General features: G+C 33.2%; 1 protein-coding gene across 2 annotated transcripts in view; it reads right to left on the bottom strand.

The window, feature by feature from the left end:
* Positions 1 to 18,869, bottom strand: part of LOC125067393 (vesicular acetylcholine transporter) — a 59,706-nt gene that overhangs the window by 19,631 nt on the left and 21,206 nt on the right. The window contains exon 2 of one of the 2 annotated variants that reach the window (XM_047675965.1): positions 12,569 to 17,432. The exons of the other annotated variant lie outside the window; for it this stretch is intronic. Coding sequence (XP_047531921.1) covers positions 15,473 to 17,281 — 1,809 coding nt within the window. The 5' untranslated portion in view covers positions 17,282 to 17,432 and the 3' untranslated portion in view covers positions 12,569 to 15,472. Of the gene's footprint in view, positions 1 to 12,568; positions 17,433 to 18,869 lie in introns of those variants that run through there. 2 annotated transcript variants of the gene reach the window in all.

The raw sequence follows: 18,869 nt of genomic DNA, 5'->3' as shown, positions 1-18,869 counted from the left end.
TAATAGTGTGATCGTATTGAGTATATTCTATAATCTCCGATATAACCTCGTTTATAAAAAGTAATAATAACTCACCTAAACTGACATGCAGGGAAAGGATTATATATCATTTAAAGTTGAAATTCCTTGTTCGAAAAGGATTATATATCATATTGTTCGGAATACATATATTGTTATAGATCAGTTCAATTTGGATAAAGAATTACTATGCTAATATGATGTACCATAACAATAAAAGGCGTGACCGCAGCTCGACTATGATTACGATAGATTAATTTTATTCCACAGCTTTATTTTAATAGTAACGCCAAACGTTTTATACTAAATAATAAAACTTCCCGTCTCGATGTTTAAGAGTAAAATAAGAATTTCATTAAATTATAATTTTATTTTTAATAAAATCTGGACCGCAGCGTTTCCTACGGAGTCAAATCAAATCAAAATATATAACAAGCACTTTTGAATCTTCATTTAACAAACTATATTAAGCGAAGCTCCCACTGGTTTGGAGTGTAGATTATACCGAGAAGAACCGGCATGAAACTCAGTAGTTACTCTTTTTCAACATGTAAAATGACAATTTATACCATAGATACTAAATACATCAAAGCCGTTCAGGGGGTATTCAGTCACAAACATGTTAATGATAGTCAAAGGATTCTAAACCAATGAGTAAATGTTTAAGCAATAATGTGTTCGCGACTACATTCATTCGTTGTTCTACATTCAGATTATATAACGGTGTTCTATTGATGGTTTTTTAGGAATTTAAGCTTGTTTCCATTTGTGCCAGTTCTTTGTGTAGTAAAATATTCAATGTGTACGAGTAAGAGTTACAACACACGGGCCGTGAGTTGAATTTTCATGTGATTAAATTTTTGAGGAAAACATTGCGATTCAAACATCAAACTGCGTAAGCAACACTATTGTGTTCAATGTGAGTTTTGTCTATATCTATCAAAAGCACACACATACAGAATACCCAAACAGTAACCCGTAATAGAACAAAATAGAAATCCAAACATTAATTTCCATTGATCCCCTACTTCGTTTAAAAACATTTATAATAACAGACATTGTATAAATTAACATTAGACATCGAATATAGCGTACGTAGACTCCCCTCCCTACCCCACCAGGTGTCGCTTCCCACGGGGATCACCTCGGTTCTCTTTCAGAGCTCGGAGACACATTAAATATTTTAGAATGACGTTCACATCATACTTCGTTGTGATCCGGTTACTTGTTTATTTTTAAAGAAATTGATGTCGCGGAGTATTTATGAAACATTTAAAGCGAGACGTGCGTCAAAATTTAAAAACAATTATTGTGTCCAGAATAAGCTTTTTACATCAAATCTTTTACATCCCTTTTCTTTATAAAAGTAATGAATAAAAGTAGTAAGTACTCGCAGTGGTATAGTATAATAACAGCCTGTAAATTCCTACGACTGGGTTAAGGCTTCCTTTCCCTTTTGAGGAAAAGAATAAAATTTGTAGAATAATTTAAAACAAAATTAGCTGTATTCATAAAGTAGCAAAGGTGAGTTAGCTTGCCAGCACCGTTACGATAGGGAACAAGTCATCTATTTTCTACTATTTTTAATAAAAAGCCAAGAATATCAATAACGAGGAATAAAAGAAAGAAATCTTTGGACCAGCAATTGGAATTTTTTTACTTTACATTATTTATAAATAAAATGTAATTGAGTAACTTTATTTAGACTGTGACGTACATTAAAGCTTTTGAAGAGTCCCTAAAAGCTTTCAGAGTGGTGCATGATATGTGAGTCCAAAAAGAAAACATCGACCGGACTCCTGGTTATTTAATTACGCAACCCCAGTCGATGCAGCCGCGACGGTGAGAACGACAAGCGTAGCGGATTCATTTTATTTACATTGAAGGCAAGTCGAAACCATTGCAGAGATGCACACGACTTACAACTAAAATAAACTTTAAATGCTAAAATCCAACGTTACGTTCTGCGCACTCGTTATCAATATAGGTTATAAATAAATTTAAGCATTCGGTATATTTCGATGACTTGAGGCTTTAAACAAGTAATTTAAATAGTCAAATTGGCCTCCGTATTTTTTAATTTATAAAAATATTGGTCAAATGTTAAAACTGCTAATAAAAACATGGTATGATAAATTAACATGTATTTAGTCAGTATAAGTTTCATATCCTTAATATTGTTTCGCACACATAAAAATTTTAGACTTTTGAAAATTTTGACTTAAGAAGATTTTAACTTAGTTGTAGGGTTTTGTCCAAGCCCGTCTGGGTAGGTATCATACCTTATGAAGATAACTTTACTGTAGGTACAGTTCTGTTAAATGACGATTCAAAAGTGCTTGTAAAAGCCTACATGAATAAAGTATATTTTGATTTCAAAATATATTGGACTGCCAAGCAGCAATACTTAGTATGTTATGTTCCGGTTTGAAGGGTGAGTGAGTAAGTGTAACTACAGGCACAAGGGATATAACATCTTAGACTGGTGGCGCTATTAGGAATGGCGATTATTTCGTACAGCGCCAATGACTTTGGGCAGTGGTGACCACTTAACATCAGGTGACCCAATTGCCCGTCCGCGTTCATATATGATAAAAATGTGACATTTATGTGTGTTAATACCGAAACAATTTTCGGTACACCAACGGTTGGGATGATAGAAGTCATTGATGTCAATGATGCCCGCGATTGATTTACTGTCGATAAAAGCGTGAAACATGATAACAGATTGTCAATAATATACATAACTAACAGCTACATTAGTATTCTGCTGTAAGTGTCAATTATTCGTAACATTTGTGTAAGAAAAATGAATGGTTAGTAACTAGTAGTATATTCTAGAGACGGATACTATAAATGTCTGCGAGGGGTCATTTAGAAAGTATTACAGGTTTGCTATTTACGGCCCATAAGGCTACGAACAACGTATAATAGGGTAAATACTCTTATATAAAGAATGAAGAGTAAGAATGTTTTTACAACAAAATTTTCAATGACAATCAGGCACATCTGCTACCGTAAACAAAAAATCTTTTTTTAAATTCAAAGCGGACCTAAATTATTTTTAATAAATATCCAAAGCTTTACAAATGCATTAGATTACAAAAATAATTGCTATGTAATTACTTGTTTGATTTATTTACGGCTTTTCCTTTTAATATTGTTAAGAGAGAGAATACTTAAACATCGTGTGTTTTTCTTTCGAATATCGAATAAATAATTACGAGTAGAGTTATATCAGTGTTTAACTCAAGACTCGTTAAGTAAAATTTATAAATCAAGTAAAGAAACAGACCGCAAATGTCCCACTTGTGGGTTAAAGCCACCTCCCCTTTGAGCAAAGGGAAAGCTTATTCTTCCACGCTCTGATTTGACTTGGTGGATAGATCAGTAAGGCCGCTATATATTTAAAATGTATATGGCAACAACAAACAATATTTCCTCATTGATATCTGCAAGAAACGCCATCGCGTCCGCTTGTAGTGTGGTCGCACTCTCGGGCGGGTCGTTGCTATGACAACGCAGGTGCGCGGATCGATCGAGCAGGTGTTTCGTCGGCACATATCCCTCAATCTTTATTGCATTGAATGCTAGGGACCTTTATACCAGACCGTTATATTTTGACACAGTTTGTACCAATACTACTTACCTATTCAAAAGATAGTTTGTTAACATCACTTATAAATATTATTAGCTTTACTATGAGATTAATAGAAAGTGGTAAACTGAATACAAAGCTGAAATTGTAATTGCTCTAATAAGTTGATTTATAATTCATTATTTTTATCTCATTCATCCCTTCATTATCATTTTTAATTTGTGTAAGATATCTTGATGTTCACTTACGTGTTTAAACAGTATAACTAAAATTATTTTTCGTGTTTCGTGACGTACGTCTTGTAATTCGATTTTAATTTGTAAGCCTTTTTGTAGTACTCATATTGTTTTCTGTTTTTAAGATTTAATTCAACTCCAGATACATTATTTTAATATTATTTGTATATTATTAGTAAAATAGTACTCATTTCTCCTTTCTACGCTGGAAGCGTATGAATTTATCTTGTTGAAAGCGGAGCCGCGTTAATAAGTGCAAAACTAAGTTAGTGGGTAATTAGAAGCGTCGCACGTAACGTCACCCTAACGAGGGACCACTAACTACGGAACCTGTTCAGATTACTAATAACTATATTTTTCACAGAAAATATATACTTTAGTCTAACTAAGTAATGTATGGTTTTTCTTTTAAATTAGTAGTGTACTAAAAAGGAATTATATAATTTTTTTTTTATTATTATGAGTGTACGCTATGGGGTAAAATGTATATATATATATACACTCGGCAGACTATGATCTATACATAGCTAAATATAGTGAAGTGCTGTAATCGATATCTGGGTATTTTTATTTATACTGTTCGTCACCGAAGTATAACATAGAACCAGCAAGCTACGACGTAGATGTCGCTACGTTCGCTACGACAAACATTGGAATGCAATTTTCTCAGGTTAATATGTTCCTTGGTACCAGATAATGAAATTAGAAGATGTTCAGAGTGATAACTACAATCTTATGACATCAAAGAATACCTAAACATTGAAACAATTTGCTCGTCAGGACTCTTGAATCTTGAATTGCAATGAAACGATGTGACATCGTAGATCATATTATGGTTAGCATCGATGGTATATTAAGAGGTGTATAATTATTACAGTACCGATCTCCATCTATAATAAGAATTCAAAAAAAATATTAGTACAATGACGACATCGTAACCCAGGCCCATGTCAGCACGACCTAGTAGTTAAAACAAGGAAATCTTAACCAGAGATTGCGGGTTTAAAACAAGCAGACTAGATTTTGTCATGTGCTCAATTTGTGTTTATAATTCATGTCGTAGGCAAGTGAAATCATTTTGAGGTCATCCTGCGTGCATCGAGTTAAAATCTGCCAGATTCGTTGCTACCAACCCACTAGATTAACTCAAGCCTTCTTCTTCAAAAGAGAACAAGCGGCCTTAGTCCATCAGTGGAAGGTAGCCCATTAGCCTGTCTGACTTCGTTTCCTAAACGACATCTCAGACTCTGTTCTCTATTGTAGTTTATTTTTGTTTCAAAACAAAAGGTACAAATTTCGCCGATCGACGACGCGGGCCTTTGCCCCCGACGGCTATTACGCTTTTATGGAGGTTTAAATATTTTATGGCTCGAAGCTCGGGGTGGATGCTTGTTAAATTTTCATGGTCCCACGATGCCCACCTCTCATTATTTTCGAATTTAAGTATGACTTATTTAACCGAATAACCGTTTTGTAGAGTAAAAATTGTGTATCAGTTAAATCCAATTTTAGTTTATTCGATAATAAACTAAATAGATGTAAAAAAGTGATGGAAGTCATAATAAATAATTGATTATATAGATTATAGGAAAAGGATTGCTGGTATCGGATAAATTAACGTCATCCTGTGACAAAGTTATAGAACTTCTATAACTTTCTTCTTGAACTTCATTTCGATTATTGTTAGTAAAATACACATTACAAATATGTGGCAATGGCGATTTTAAAGAGCAAAGGAACTAAGTTTAATTTTTCAAACGCGGAATATTATAGTAGGTATTAGCATTTTTGATTTTTCAATGGTAATCAAGGGGAAACGGAGCGATTTTATCTAAAAGGGTATTTTGTATGGAGCGATTATTAATTATATTTTAAATGCCTGTTAGATGTTGTCTATTGCCCGATACTTATTGTATTATTATATTACTAGGCCAGGAAGCAAAACGTAATTGGCAATAATGAATTCACAAAGTTTTAGTTCAACCAGACGAACGACGCAAAAAGCAAATCCCAATACGACTTTAGTGATAATCACTTAACTGGCCGGTATCAAAGATCAAATTTATAGAATATAAAGCAAAAGTAGGAAACAGTTAAAATATAATGTCGTATTACGATACCATTGTACGGTATATTTTCGTTTTGACCTCAATCGTTCAATCAATGAATACTTCAGCTCTTCAGCATATATCGGTACATTTCAATTAATACAAAAGTAGTCAAGAGGGATCGATGGCTGCCCTCAAAGGATTCTATTTGCTGAGGACCGAGCGAGCGTGGGGGAGTCTAGTGTTTGTTTGACTTCAATTACCTAAAAATGTAGAATACTTGTTTATTTGCGCTCTGCGTAATTTATTTCAATTTATAATAATACGCTTCGCTCAAGATATTTTTAAATTACAATTCCAAACCATTAAAACCATGAGATGATTAAATCAACAATCTAATATAGATATTATAAAACATCTATTGGCGCACCTTACGGGTTAGATCGACTCGTAGGTATTGTGACGGCAAACGGGATGACGCGGACTTATGCCCTCAAGCCCCCTCTCTCATACCAAATATAAATATAAATATTGGACAACATCACATACATTACTCTGATCCCAATGAAAGGAGCTAAAGCACTTGTGTTATGGAAAATTAGAAGTAACGACGGTACCATATACACCCAGATCCAAGACAACATAGAAAACTAATGAACTTTTTCTACATCCACTCGGCCGGGAATCGAACCCGGGACCTCGGAGTGGCGTATCCATGAAAACCAGTCTCTACTGCCTTGTGTACACCTATATTGCGGGTGCGAAATTATTATAATAGTAAAAATATATTTTTATGGTATTAATGAAACTCTGTGATTATATTTATACTCTCTATACATATATTGTTTTTTTTTTAATTATAAATTTCAATTTTATAAATTTCGAAAACCCACAGTTTCGACGTTTTACATCACCGCCACGTTTTTCGCCTTCAAACTGCCTGCATTAAACCGATCGTATTTCAAATCTAGGGAAACACCAATCTAGGGAATTTATACTTCTCCTAATCTCAGTTGGGCAGAAAAACATTGCAAGGATGCATACGTTGGATGACGTTCTGCATGTACTCGGGAGAGCTCGTGAAGTAAAGTTTAAGCAGTATTGACAACCCTTCCAGGAGGAGACGACTTTGCGTTTTGGAAGATTTATAGGCTATTAAAAGTATGAGAACACTTATATTTGTTGCGTATAAAGTATATATATGTTTAGTTTGTTTTAAAATTCTGATCTGAGCTAATATGGAACTATTTAATCAAAATTGATATGAAAAAACTAGCCTCATTACTTCTGTCCGACATTTCTTTCCTTCCAGACTTTAGAAAGAGACGAGTGCCACTAAATTGTTACACTGCAACAATTCTTAGACCAAATATTTTATTAAATAACAATATAAGTAAATAACTTTACCCGCAGAATAACACGTAGCGCCCTCCAATTAGACTAATTACTATCAAAAACATCACCGCACCCTACCCAGTCTGATCTTCAAATATCAAATCGCCTTAATCGAATTTATGCCTTAAACCTAAATTATAGAGTTCAAATTCAATTATTTTCCCTCTAATTAAAACATCGCACAAAGAAAACAGTGCTTAAAGGAATACAACTTAATGTTCAATTTTCAATGGGAGATTAAATGGACTTTCAGATGAAAGAGCTTTTATATCAATACAAATTATACCTTAAGGTAATGATGATAGAGTTGAAGTTTGGCCAAAAACGAATAAATCGATGTACTTAATAGGTTGATTTGCATGGATTGCGAAGGATATTTAATTGATGGTACGAACTATGAATAATTTGAAATGCTTTTGAATAAACCGGTGAAGTATAAGCAAGAATACCTCCTGACCGAGTTTCAGCATTAGTGGCCAATAATGAGGAATTAACTGGTAACATAATACGTAATATATATTATACACATAAGTACTGCAATGTCGGTTACTTCATTTTAGTGAATTTTATAGTTTTAAACGATATGGAAGGTAATATGAGGTAGCCTGCCGGTGATTAAATTATATTTAGTCTGCAGAAGAAGAAAACTTCGAACCGTGTATAAACTTTGTTCCAACACATCATTACTTTAAAATTTTAAAGTAATAGGTATATAGACGGCTGCTGATAATACGTTTCTGGAATATTAATGGTGGTAGGTGATTTGATTTGATGTAACGGCGCAGGGAAACTATTAACTATTATAGCACCAGTGTTTGCGAAATGTGTCGGAATGTGATTGAATATAAAGCGACATCACTGCCATTCTAATTTAAGCTCCAAAGCTTTTGTCAGCCTTTATAAATTCGGTCTTATGACAGTTGTATCATCCACATGGTGTATTAAATTAAATACCGTCAGATTTCGTCTGAATAAATTTAATTAACGGTTTATGCTTCTGGGCAGGCAACAATTTGGTATTCAGAAGAATATTAATAGTAAAACCTATTACTATACTTGACAGTATATATCTGACACCAAAAAAAGCAACAAATTACAAGTTTTATATAATTCATACAAATGTTCAAAAATATGTCTTTTTTCAGTTTGCAGTTGAAACACCCGAACTTTGAAGTAATAATGTAAAAACCTTCATTAAAAGTATAACACCTCGTCACATTGCCTCCACTCGTCACAGGAGAGCTGGTTCATTTTTCGACTAGAGAATCAAAAGTGCGATCCATGATCATTCATTCATCATCACGAGGTAATTTTGATTTTCCTCAAAGTATTACAGTATTTTTTAATTTTACTCGACATATACTGTATATATAGGCCTTAATTTCAATTTAAATTTAAAAATCTTCAACAATAATATATAAATTAATGTTAAATAGAACAGAATAAGTTATCGAGAAATTATACCAACAAACTCGGTATTTTGATATTTATAAGAGCAACTTGCTTGCTCTATAATGGCGCGTGACTCCGCGAAGTCAAAACATCCTGAGAGAAGGTATTTACACTAAAAATCAGATGTTATGAAATTATTTTTAAATAGAGCAAAATATTTCTCAATAAAAAACTATTATTATGAAAAAAAAATGTTAGTATTTTTTAATTTCCATACAGGATACATAATGTAACAGTTATTATATAGACGTCATATCATCGTTCGGATCGGTGGTATCCGGTGGTAGTATAATATTGTATAGTGCTTTGTGCCAATTTCAATAAAGTACGAGTATATTTGTGTCGGTTTAATTTTATTTGGTACAACAATAGAACAGTAGTCTCTGAGGACATTCGAATAAGTAAAACGAGCAAAATTTGATGTAACAAGTATATTCGATCACTGAATAATTTTTGATCACGTTACATACAACTAGATAGAATATCCGATTAGTGTATTAACTGGTTAATCTAATGAATTACACTCTACGGGCCGCTTGCATTGACAAACACGAATCAAACGCACTAAACTACGCTCTATCCCCACCACATTACGATTGAGATTCGTTTAACAATTTTATAACATTTGGTTTTTTATTTCAAACGTGACCGGTAACATGTGCTTGTCAATGAAGCTACCTAATTATATAATATTAAAAATCTAATTTCAAGAATATATAAGACAGGCAATTTTGATAAAACCTAATTATACACGTGATTTCCAAATACTTTGTATTAACTGACATGTATAATTAAGACGTTAACATGTTTATTGCTACTAGTACATATATATTAAGATATACATCATATAATTTAAATGCTACATTATTTATACAGCATTCGACTATAGAGACTTCTAATCACGTAACAGACGTATCTAATATGCATGATTATATGTAATTATACGTTAAGTTTTTAATATATTGAATGTTATAATTAGCGTTTATATTAAATTAGTTATGACTGTATTACTTAGTTGCAGAGACACTTAGATATTGATCACACCTGAAAGATGTTTCTTATGAGATTCCCGCATAATTTTAACTGTTCACAATTCTAGTGACATTTACGTGTCCGCGTTGTATTTAAACAAACATGTTTTGTATTTGAATACATACATTTTTGATCATATAAAAAAATAAAGAAACTAAAAATACGAAAGCGCGTCACGGATCAAAACAACTAACCCCCAAGTAATATGGGCATAACTATCTTACTCACTGTTCCCTTAATCCGAATTAAACTAAGTTTAAACATAGTTTAAGTGCAAATTTATATTTAACGCATCAAACTTTGTAAGCGACTGTAATTGTCATTTATAATATTTTGCTAAAACTACCGAAGCTAAACTAATATGTACACAAGTTTAAACGAATGAGGTACTTATGCTATTAAGGTAATATGTCAATTTATAATCGCTCTTAGTTAAAAAAATCATTGATTACGACTTTACTGACAAAACTCGTTTAGCGGGTGTTTAATTAAGCGCTAATTCTACCTCTTTTGTCATAATTAAATTGACATAAGAAAGAAAGAACCAGCATTGTTTGACTAACCACCCCTTTAACAACATGTTTATTGGTAAAGCCCTTGCTGTATTACTAGCACGATACAGTTTAATTTACTATATAATGATAATTAAAATTCAGACAATACCCGATATTTAATTAGTTCATTTTTAATTATAATATTTTTAACTAAATTAATATATGATATATATAATAAACACAATTTAATAACAAACTTACGATTAATGTACGACTACTTTTATATTTGTACGCCTTAAATATAAGTAAGTAAGCATAAAATACTAAAAATATTAATTTTTAAAACGGCGCATCATGATCGTACATTCAGGCGTTATTTTAAAATGAGTACATAACAAAACCATCGCAACACATTTAATAACTTAAAGGTTAATATACAATTTTTTCATTTGCGTGGCCTCATTAAAGACTATAATTTTATCACGAATGTTTTATATCGAAACTATAAGACGTGAGTTATTAAATTACGAATAGCTATATTTCTTACATCAACACATCCATACAAAGCTTAAAGTTATAAGTGTTAATTGGATATTAATGAAATTTCTCAATGACATTTAATCATTCACACGAGGGAAATACTTACAGAAAAGTACGTTACATCAATCGTACATTACGTTACAATATTTCACTAGTCGTACATGCATTGAAGAATTTGAATTAAAATTTTCTAAAATTAATTATCATATACAATTGATATTAAGGGATCGAAAGAAGAGAAGGGAATGTGTGTTAAAAGTATATAAATTTTCGACTAATAGTATGTTGTACGTCTAGTGATTAGATTTATAGACAATTTTAGAATGGATTCAGAAGTAAGATGAACTACAGTTAGAAAGACATAGAGCTAGCGGACGGGTGTCGATCTAGGTCGAAATAGTAACTGCAAACACACCGTGGACTACACACACACTAGTGAAGATTCATATTATATTTAATTTATCTCTTAAAATATTAAAAACTAATAAATGTCCATCAATATGACGAGAAGGTTTTATTCAGAAGATGGACTATCGATGTTCGTTAATTAATTAAATATATTTATATTTGCAGTTAAATTTCAATAGAAAGGTTACATTCACACAATATATATTCATAATATTATACATACATTGATATTATATAAATAAAATACTCCTTATGATACTTACACACACATACATACATACATACAGTCACCTAAAGTACCTACGACGTAGTACGATATAGAATGTTGCAAGCAATAAAAATGTACGATAAATATTAATATCTTTAAAACATACATATTTAAATTGCATTAATATTTTCAGATGGACAGTGTTACTTTTACATAAATATATATTTTTTTAGATATACTTCGCTTTAATTTGTGTTGCAATATCGTTCTAGGAAAAAAATACATAATATGTACATACGAAAAGTCAAGTCAGAATGATTTCTTTTTTCTCTGACCACAAACAATTTAAATGTAAAAACTATTTTTAAATAAAAATTTTAAGAAAATATAAACTATGAAAAAAAATTACAATGAATTTCTCTGTCCTTAATCGCTATAAATAGCTTATCTACGTGTGCGTTATAGGAATAATTAATTTAAATGTATAATAATCCAAATATATATAAATACACACATATAAAATTCACAGATAATGTATAATCTTAGCCTAGTGATATGTACGCGATGTTACTCCTCTTTGGTGATACCTCTACGGTTAGAGATATTTTAAAATACTTCATTGAGATAAATTTTAATAGCGCAACTCGATAAAATCGTAACATCGTGGATTTAAATTAATGTATTAAATATATATTAAAAGGATATCAGTTTGAATCAAGTAATACTAAACTGTTTTCGCAAGTTATTCCGCTATTGAGTAATAAAAACCCACGATACCACGAGCCACTAATAGCAAGCCTCACACAGCGCTGATATTCTACTAAGTAATTGAATTTCGGGAGAATTTGACACGAAATTGACTTAACTTACGATTAAACAATATCTGATCGGAATTATGATCATATCGATATTTTATCCCTTAAACTTTATAATTAGCAAAACCACCTTATAATAAGCCCCCGACGTAGAAGTACATTTTCACAAATCATATAAATAGCTGCACCAGCTGTCAAACTTTGTATAAACAATATACCACCATTTTTGTTTACAGAACAAGTTTTAATTTAATTTAAATGATCCACGATTATAATACAAAGGTTAATAACATTTAATAACATAAATAATAATATGAATTTAGCGGTTTTTGATGCATTATATTCTTAATAAACAGTTAATCTTAAAGTTAGTGCTCAGATAGATTACGATTTGTTTTATTTAATGAAATATGTATCGTGAAAATGCAATTACGTATCATACAAAAGTCGGGAGCGAAAACATTCGTGCGCTTTAAAATAATGTGCTCTGAATCGTCCCTACGAATACTATTGTACTTTGCAGGCTACCGATACCTCCACGAGGAAATAGTCAGACACACATCTTCGCTTGCCTCGAAATAAAATCGCAAAATAACATTGACTACTTTTTCAATTGTGAATTAAAGTTACGGAATGCGTCGATTAAGCTTAATCCAGTATATACGTAACGAGAAAAAATCTATATGTTAGCTTACATTTCGTCAGACGGCTTAGGTAAGATGTCAGTTGTAATTGTTCACAAATATCGTACCTATACTCTTAACGTCATAATAATTTCGGAGCCGAAAATTAGATAGGGACAGAACTATCGGTGAATCCGATCTGATGAGACCCAGAAATCGACTTAAGTTCGTAGCTGTATTTGTTTTTACTACAAACTTCTGACAACCTTCTAACTATTCCCTCAAACCTATTTGTCATGAGCTACATTTGTTCTTGTTATTCCGAAAACATTATAAAATAAAGTATGACTACCGCTATTTATCTTGATTCTATCCGGAATCTTGGGTCGTTTTCTTAAGTTCAACATTTTTTTAATTTTTTTTTTGTTAATTTGAATAACCTAAAGTATTTAAAATGTTATCCAAATATTATAATAACATCGAATGTTTTACAATTACAATATGAAATTATATTTAACGACATTGATCACGTAGCTCCTTTAGCCTTTTTCATTCCATTTACTCGTTCCTTTTAAGCCTCATAAATAAAAATGATTGCCTTCTTGTGTTGATTCGTATTTTATGCGTTCACGAAATTGTCATCCAATCGAGTTGAACCGATATAAAATCGCTGTTACCGTTTGCTTGATACCATTAAACAGAGCGGAAATCTTCTCGAATATTTTTACCACAATATTTAAAGAGGCACAACGCAGAGTTTGAATTAAATGGAGGTACGCATTAATCCACAATTGAAAATATAGTCAAAAGCGTTGTAAGAAGTTAGTTTAAATAATGATATTCACATTAATCTCTTTACTTTACACACTTTCTTTCAATTGACATGTCGGGCTCGTCACATTTTCTTGTACAATTAAATAGTAATTTTTAATTTTGTATCCATTATAACCGAGTTGTGAATATTTTTGTTAGGTCATTGCGGCGGGAGTTCAACGGCCTTCATTGATTCGTTGATTTTTTAATTTTGATATGTTTTTGAACAGTCTTATATTAATATTTGATAAAATATCGTATTTGTGTTGGTGGTGATGAGTTTCCATCAGGCTTTTATTCTATTTTCAAGTAATTTACATTCACGACTTTGACCAGACACGTTTTCACACAATTTCCCGTTCACTAACAATACTCTTTTATCTTTCCACTCGCCTCTTATTTTGCACATAGGAACTCTTTGACCCACCGAATGACCTCAATGCTCTTCAAACTTGACACGCTACAGCTAAACAATACACCGATATATTACGCGGCTAAAACCAGCACAACTCTACTATACAATAAGAGAAAAATACTTACAATACTACGACTTAGTCTAAGTGAATCAAAAGATTCTGATATGTTTCGTTACCTTGGTTGCAACTTTATCACAAGTTGATCTTAAACCTCTAATTGATATTATAATTGATTATGTTAAATACGAATTGATAGCGAGATATAACACCGATATTGCTAAAGCACTAGACATTCAAGTACGTGACTAATATTTAACGTCGTAAACGTTATTCCTTCGTTAAAACGTTTATTTTTACGAATTTAATTTTTATTTAAACTATAAACATCGATATTTCGTGACGCGCCGAATTAAATATAACTATTCCATATGTCAAACGATGTAGTTTTTTATCGTTTTTGTCGTGTTAATACAGATCTGGAACCAGACTTTTTGATTCTAATCGTTTTTTTTCCAATTTATGATTTCAATAACGTCATTGTTTAAATATTAATTAAATCCGTAAAAAACATAGTCATTAAATTTATTTAAAAATAATTCTTGCTTTCCTTAGTAAACAGATTAAAACCGAAGTTTACAATCTCTCAAAGTCTCTTAAAGAAAGCACGAACAGTTCGTTTGTACAGTGCATACGAGTACGTACGTTACAATAGCTTATTTCTTAAGTTAAAAATCACTAAAAGATGCAAGTGCCATTTAAAATTTACAAATAGTTAGACCTCTTTACATCAATATTAATTCATTAACGTTCTTGCATGATTTTCAATCTGTAATCCTATGATCTATGCTACATATAAATACTTCTAAATATGTCTTAAATTGCTTCGAGAATATTCATTTGATAGATAACGTGTATACAATACCACATTGATAGTTTATTTAAATACGTTTTCAGCTGCACTGCAGTCGTTTCATTCTTTAATATACATAGTTATATTAATCTTTAAAAATTAAGGAAAGATTATGAACGTGAGACCTCATCGGCTCTTAGTTCTAAATATTATAAGATGCAACAATTAGTTTTGAACAATTCAAGATCAACAAGAACTCTCGCTGCCAACAAAATGACTTCATAGCGTGTACACATTTTTAATGTAATTAAAAGTATCTAAGACACGACGACGTCATCTCGTGGGCAGCGCAGACACACTACAGTAGAGATTATTATAAGCACAGTAAAGTTATAGACATCTAATCAAAGGTTAAACATTGCCGCCGGTTGGGCGCGGCTCAGTGATCGAAGTTATCAACTATATGAGACATTTATAAATACACAACAAGTAAGTTCAAAAATATAGACAACAATACTAAATTGCTCTAGAAGCCTTGTCGGAAGGGGTTCCTGATCGGATTCGGTGTTGGGGCAGGTGCAGGCGTAGGTGCTGGAGCTGGAGCTGGTGCAGGTGCCGTTCCTGGAGCCCTGAATGGATTGCTCGGAGTTGGCTGCGGTTGCGCTGGCAACTGTCGTGGCTGACTATATGCTTCTTGCTGAAAGCCTTGCTGCTCGTAGCCTTGCGAATAATTTTGATAACCTTCTTGATAGTCATACCTCGATTGGTCGACGTTGGACTCTTGCATGGAGTCGCCCTCGCCCGGCACGCTGGTATACTCTAAGTGATTTTTGAATTCACCGTTTACCGGTCTCTGATCTTGCATGCTATAAGTTTGATATTCCTTATCAGGCGGATCAGCCATCAGAATATTCGCTTCGTTCTCGAACGGCTTGAAATCATAAATATGCCGGAGATACATGAGAACAGGAGCATAAAGAAGATTACTGAATGCTATAAAAAGATTCAGTGCGGTGAATCCTATTGCTTCGACCACTTCTCCAGCTATGATGGGTCCGACCGCGTAGGCAAAGGAATATGATATATCGGCAATGGCATAGATACTTCCATAAACAGACGAATATCGAACATCTACGAGATAGCCCAGAGTAGGTAGTAAGGCCGTGTCGATGAGGGCTATACCGAAGCAGATACCGCATATTGGTATCATCAGCATCTTATACGAGTTTGCAAATGGAATAATGAAACAACACAATCCTTCCAAAGCTAAGCCTCCAGCAGCCATTAACCATTGTTGCTGTGGATATTTTTTCGCCATTTTCACAGTTATCACTACGCCGAGAACGTGGGGGAAGAACGCTGGTAACCAAATCATACCAATCTTCCAATTATCCTTTGTCAGGTTATCTTCCATCCAAAGAGAGATCGTTGGTTCCAAAAACGCTAATGCAACGTTAGACATCATGAGGGCCCCAGCACACACAGCTATGTAAGGATCCATTAGAAGTTTCCAAATAGGTGTACTAGCAGGTTTTGGCTGAGAAGCTTCCTTCATTTGAGTTTTTAACGGCTTCATTACAAGTAGCAGCATGAATCCGTCCATAAGTGATATCAACGCAAGAATAAGGAAGGGTACTTCTTTTCCCGCAAATTGGTATAATGCTCCGCCAAACGGCGGCGCGACGAGACATCCAAAACTGATAAACGCTAAGGCGATACCGAGCGCTTTTGATCGTTCGTTTTCCTCGGTGAACCTGTCAGCTATCATTGCCAATCCAGAAGTGTCAGCAAAAGCGGAACCAACTCCTTGAAGGCTTCTCGCGAAGAATAGCATGCTGTAACTCCGTCCGCATGCGAATATCGACGTTGACAGAAACATTATGATGAGCCCAATCATCATGGGTATGTCATATCCTATTCGGTCGATTAAGGCACCGGAAAATGGATTTATCATCAACTGCACTATCGCCTTTGAAGCGAAGAGAACTCCTGTCGCGGAATCCTGCCCTTCGTGTGAGGCTGGGATGATCTTTGTCGGTGTTATGGTTCTATTGCCTTCCTTGTAAGGAGCTAGAGTTACGACATGGTCGTATCCCGCCTCGCCCCACGCACCGATGTAACGTAAGTAATCTGGTATAATCGGTACGATAACCATGTAAAGCATGTTGTCTAGTAGAAGGGCTATGGATACTATAACTAGAATGATCTTTCTCTGAGAGGTAGGTTCCTTTATCTTCTCCCATACTATTTCGCGTACCTCTTTCACCTCGAGGTTCACGACGGGAATCGCGGAACTGTCGATTTTCTGCCATATTGTTTGCGGACCCTCCGCCATCTTGATTTGTTTTCAATTAACTTGACTTAAGAAATGTATTTGTCTTGAGAAACTACGACCATCGCTTCATTTATATGCTGATGTCTTCCCGCTTACTGATCATTTGCAACTTGATGCCTTTCGCCGCAACCCTCGATTGGGACTTCGGAACCTGACAACAGACAGAAATGATCATTTAATTTTCATTTCCTCGTCACAGTAATAGAATGCCCGAACATGGGCGTTTGCTTTCAAAAGGAATTTGATCGATCTTTGTTTCTGTTGGTTGACATGGTTCCTCTATCCCAGATGTGTATTATATTACATAATCTGCAACTGGCAAAGACGATTCAGAGTCCTTTTGAATACAATACTATGAAGACTTAAAAATAAGTGATCAGTTTTAATGGAATTAAAATATTTTAATATCTCAAACTAAAATATTTTTACTGCGCCGATCGATCCGTATTCATGTTCTTCAGATTATTTATTTATTTATCTATAGAAATTTTACTTCTTAAGTATGTGTAGGTAAATAAATTTTAAAGTAGTTTCACCAAAACGATTGTTTTTAAGTTTAGCATAATTTTTGGGTGCTGGTAACGAGACAATATTAGACGTACAGATAGTATCGTATTTTGATTATTTCGGTAACGAATTGTATTAGAGATCTATTAAAAGAGGATAACCAAGGAGGTTAACAAACCGATTGAGCAAAATTTTAGTGCTAGTCATATTTACATACGATGAAATTTAATCTTGTTTAAAAAAGCTCTATATATGAAATATACCAAAACGTATATAGAACGTAGAAAATAAGTACAAAAGCAATTTGTGGAGCACACGTATATAAATATCATATCTATTAATATATCCCGCCTTTTTCACTTAGTAAACTTTTGACATAATTGTATATGTACAAAACATTTTAGTTAATATGACAATATATATAAAATATTCGGTTTATTATATTTATTGTGCCATATTCTACTTAAAAGGAGAGAAAGCTTTCGCCCAGCAGGGGTCCTGCTACTATTAAATATACTATTAAACAACTTATTTAAACGATATTTTGATGACTTGTTTGCTACAAATTCCCCACAAACAGTTTCTGGAACGATGGTAACGACTTGTTTCGCCAAAATCCAATTTACGTCGTCAAGCGTCGGAGTCAGGCAACCTCATTACAAGTACAAAGGGCGCTCGGCTCGTTTCCTATTCGCGTTAACGGATCTGTTTCGTTTCATCGACAAATCACTTTTTATAAAATCTTTTTATATTTTGTTTGATCATAGTCGGATCATTAGATTATTTTAACAAATTTGTCCAGCTTTTTTAATAAACGTAATATATTTATAAAATTGACTCGATTCTAAATAAGAAATAATGTGTATAGTTTTGTTTCTTTTTTCTTTTTATTTTAAATAATAGTAGCAATGCCCCAAATGAATTAAGGAATTACTAATATTCCTTTTTAGCCCTCCTTTTAAGCTTATCCCTTGTTTTAGGAGTGGGGACGACTATAGCCCAAGGGGTCAGGATCCATCCTGCGACTTCTTCATCGCTAGGCTACCCTTAAACCATTGCACTATTAATGCGACAAACTTAT

The sequence above is a fragment of the Vanessa atalanta genome, chromosome 11, assembly GCF_905147765.1.
Source record: "Vanessa atalanta chromosome 11, ilVanAtal1.2, whole genome shotgun sequence".
NCBI lineage: Eukaryota > Metazoa > Arthropoda > Insecta > Lepidoptera > Nymphalidae > Vanessa > Vanessa atalanta.
The sequence above is the reverse complement of the archived record's forward strand: the minus strand, read 5'-3'. Positions and strand labels throughout refer to the sequence as shown.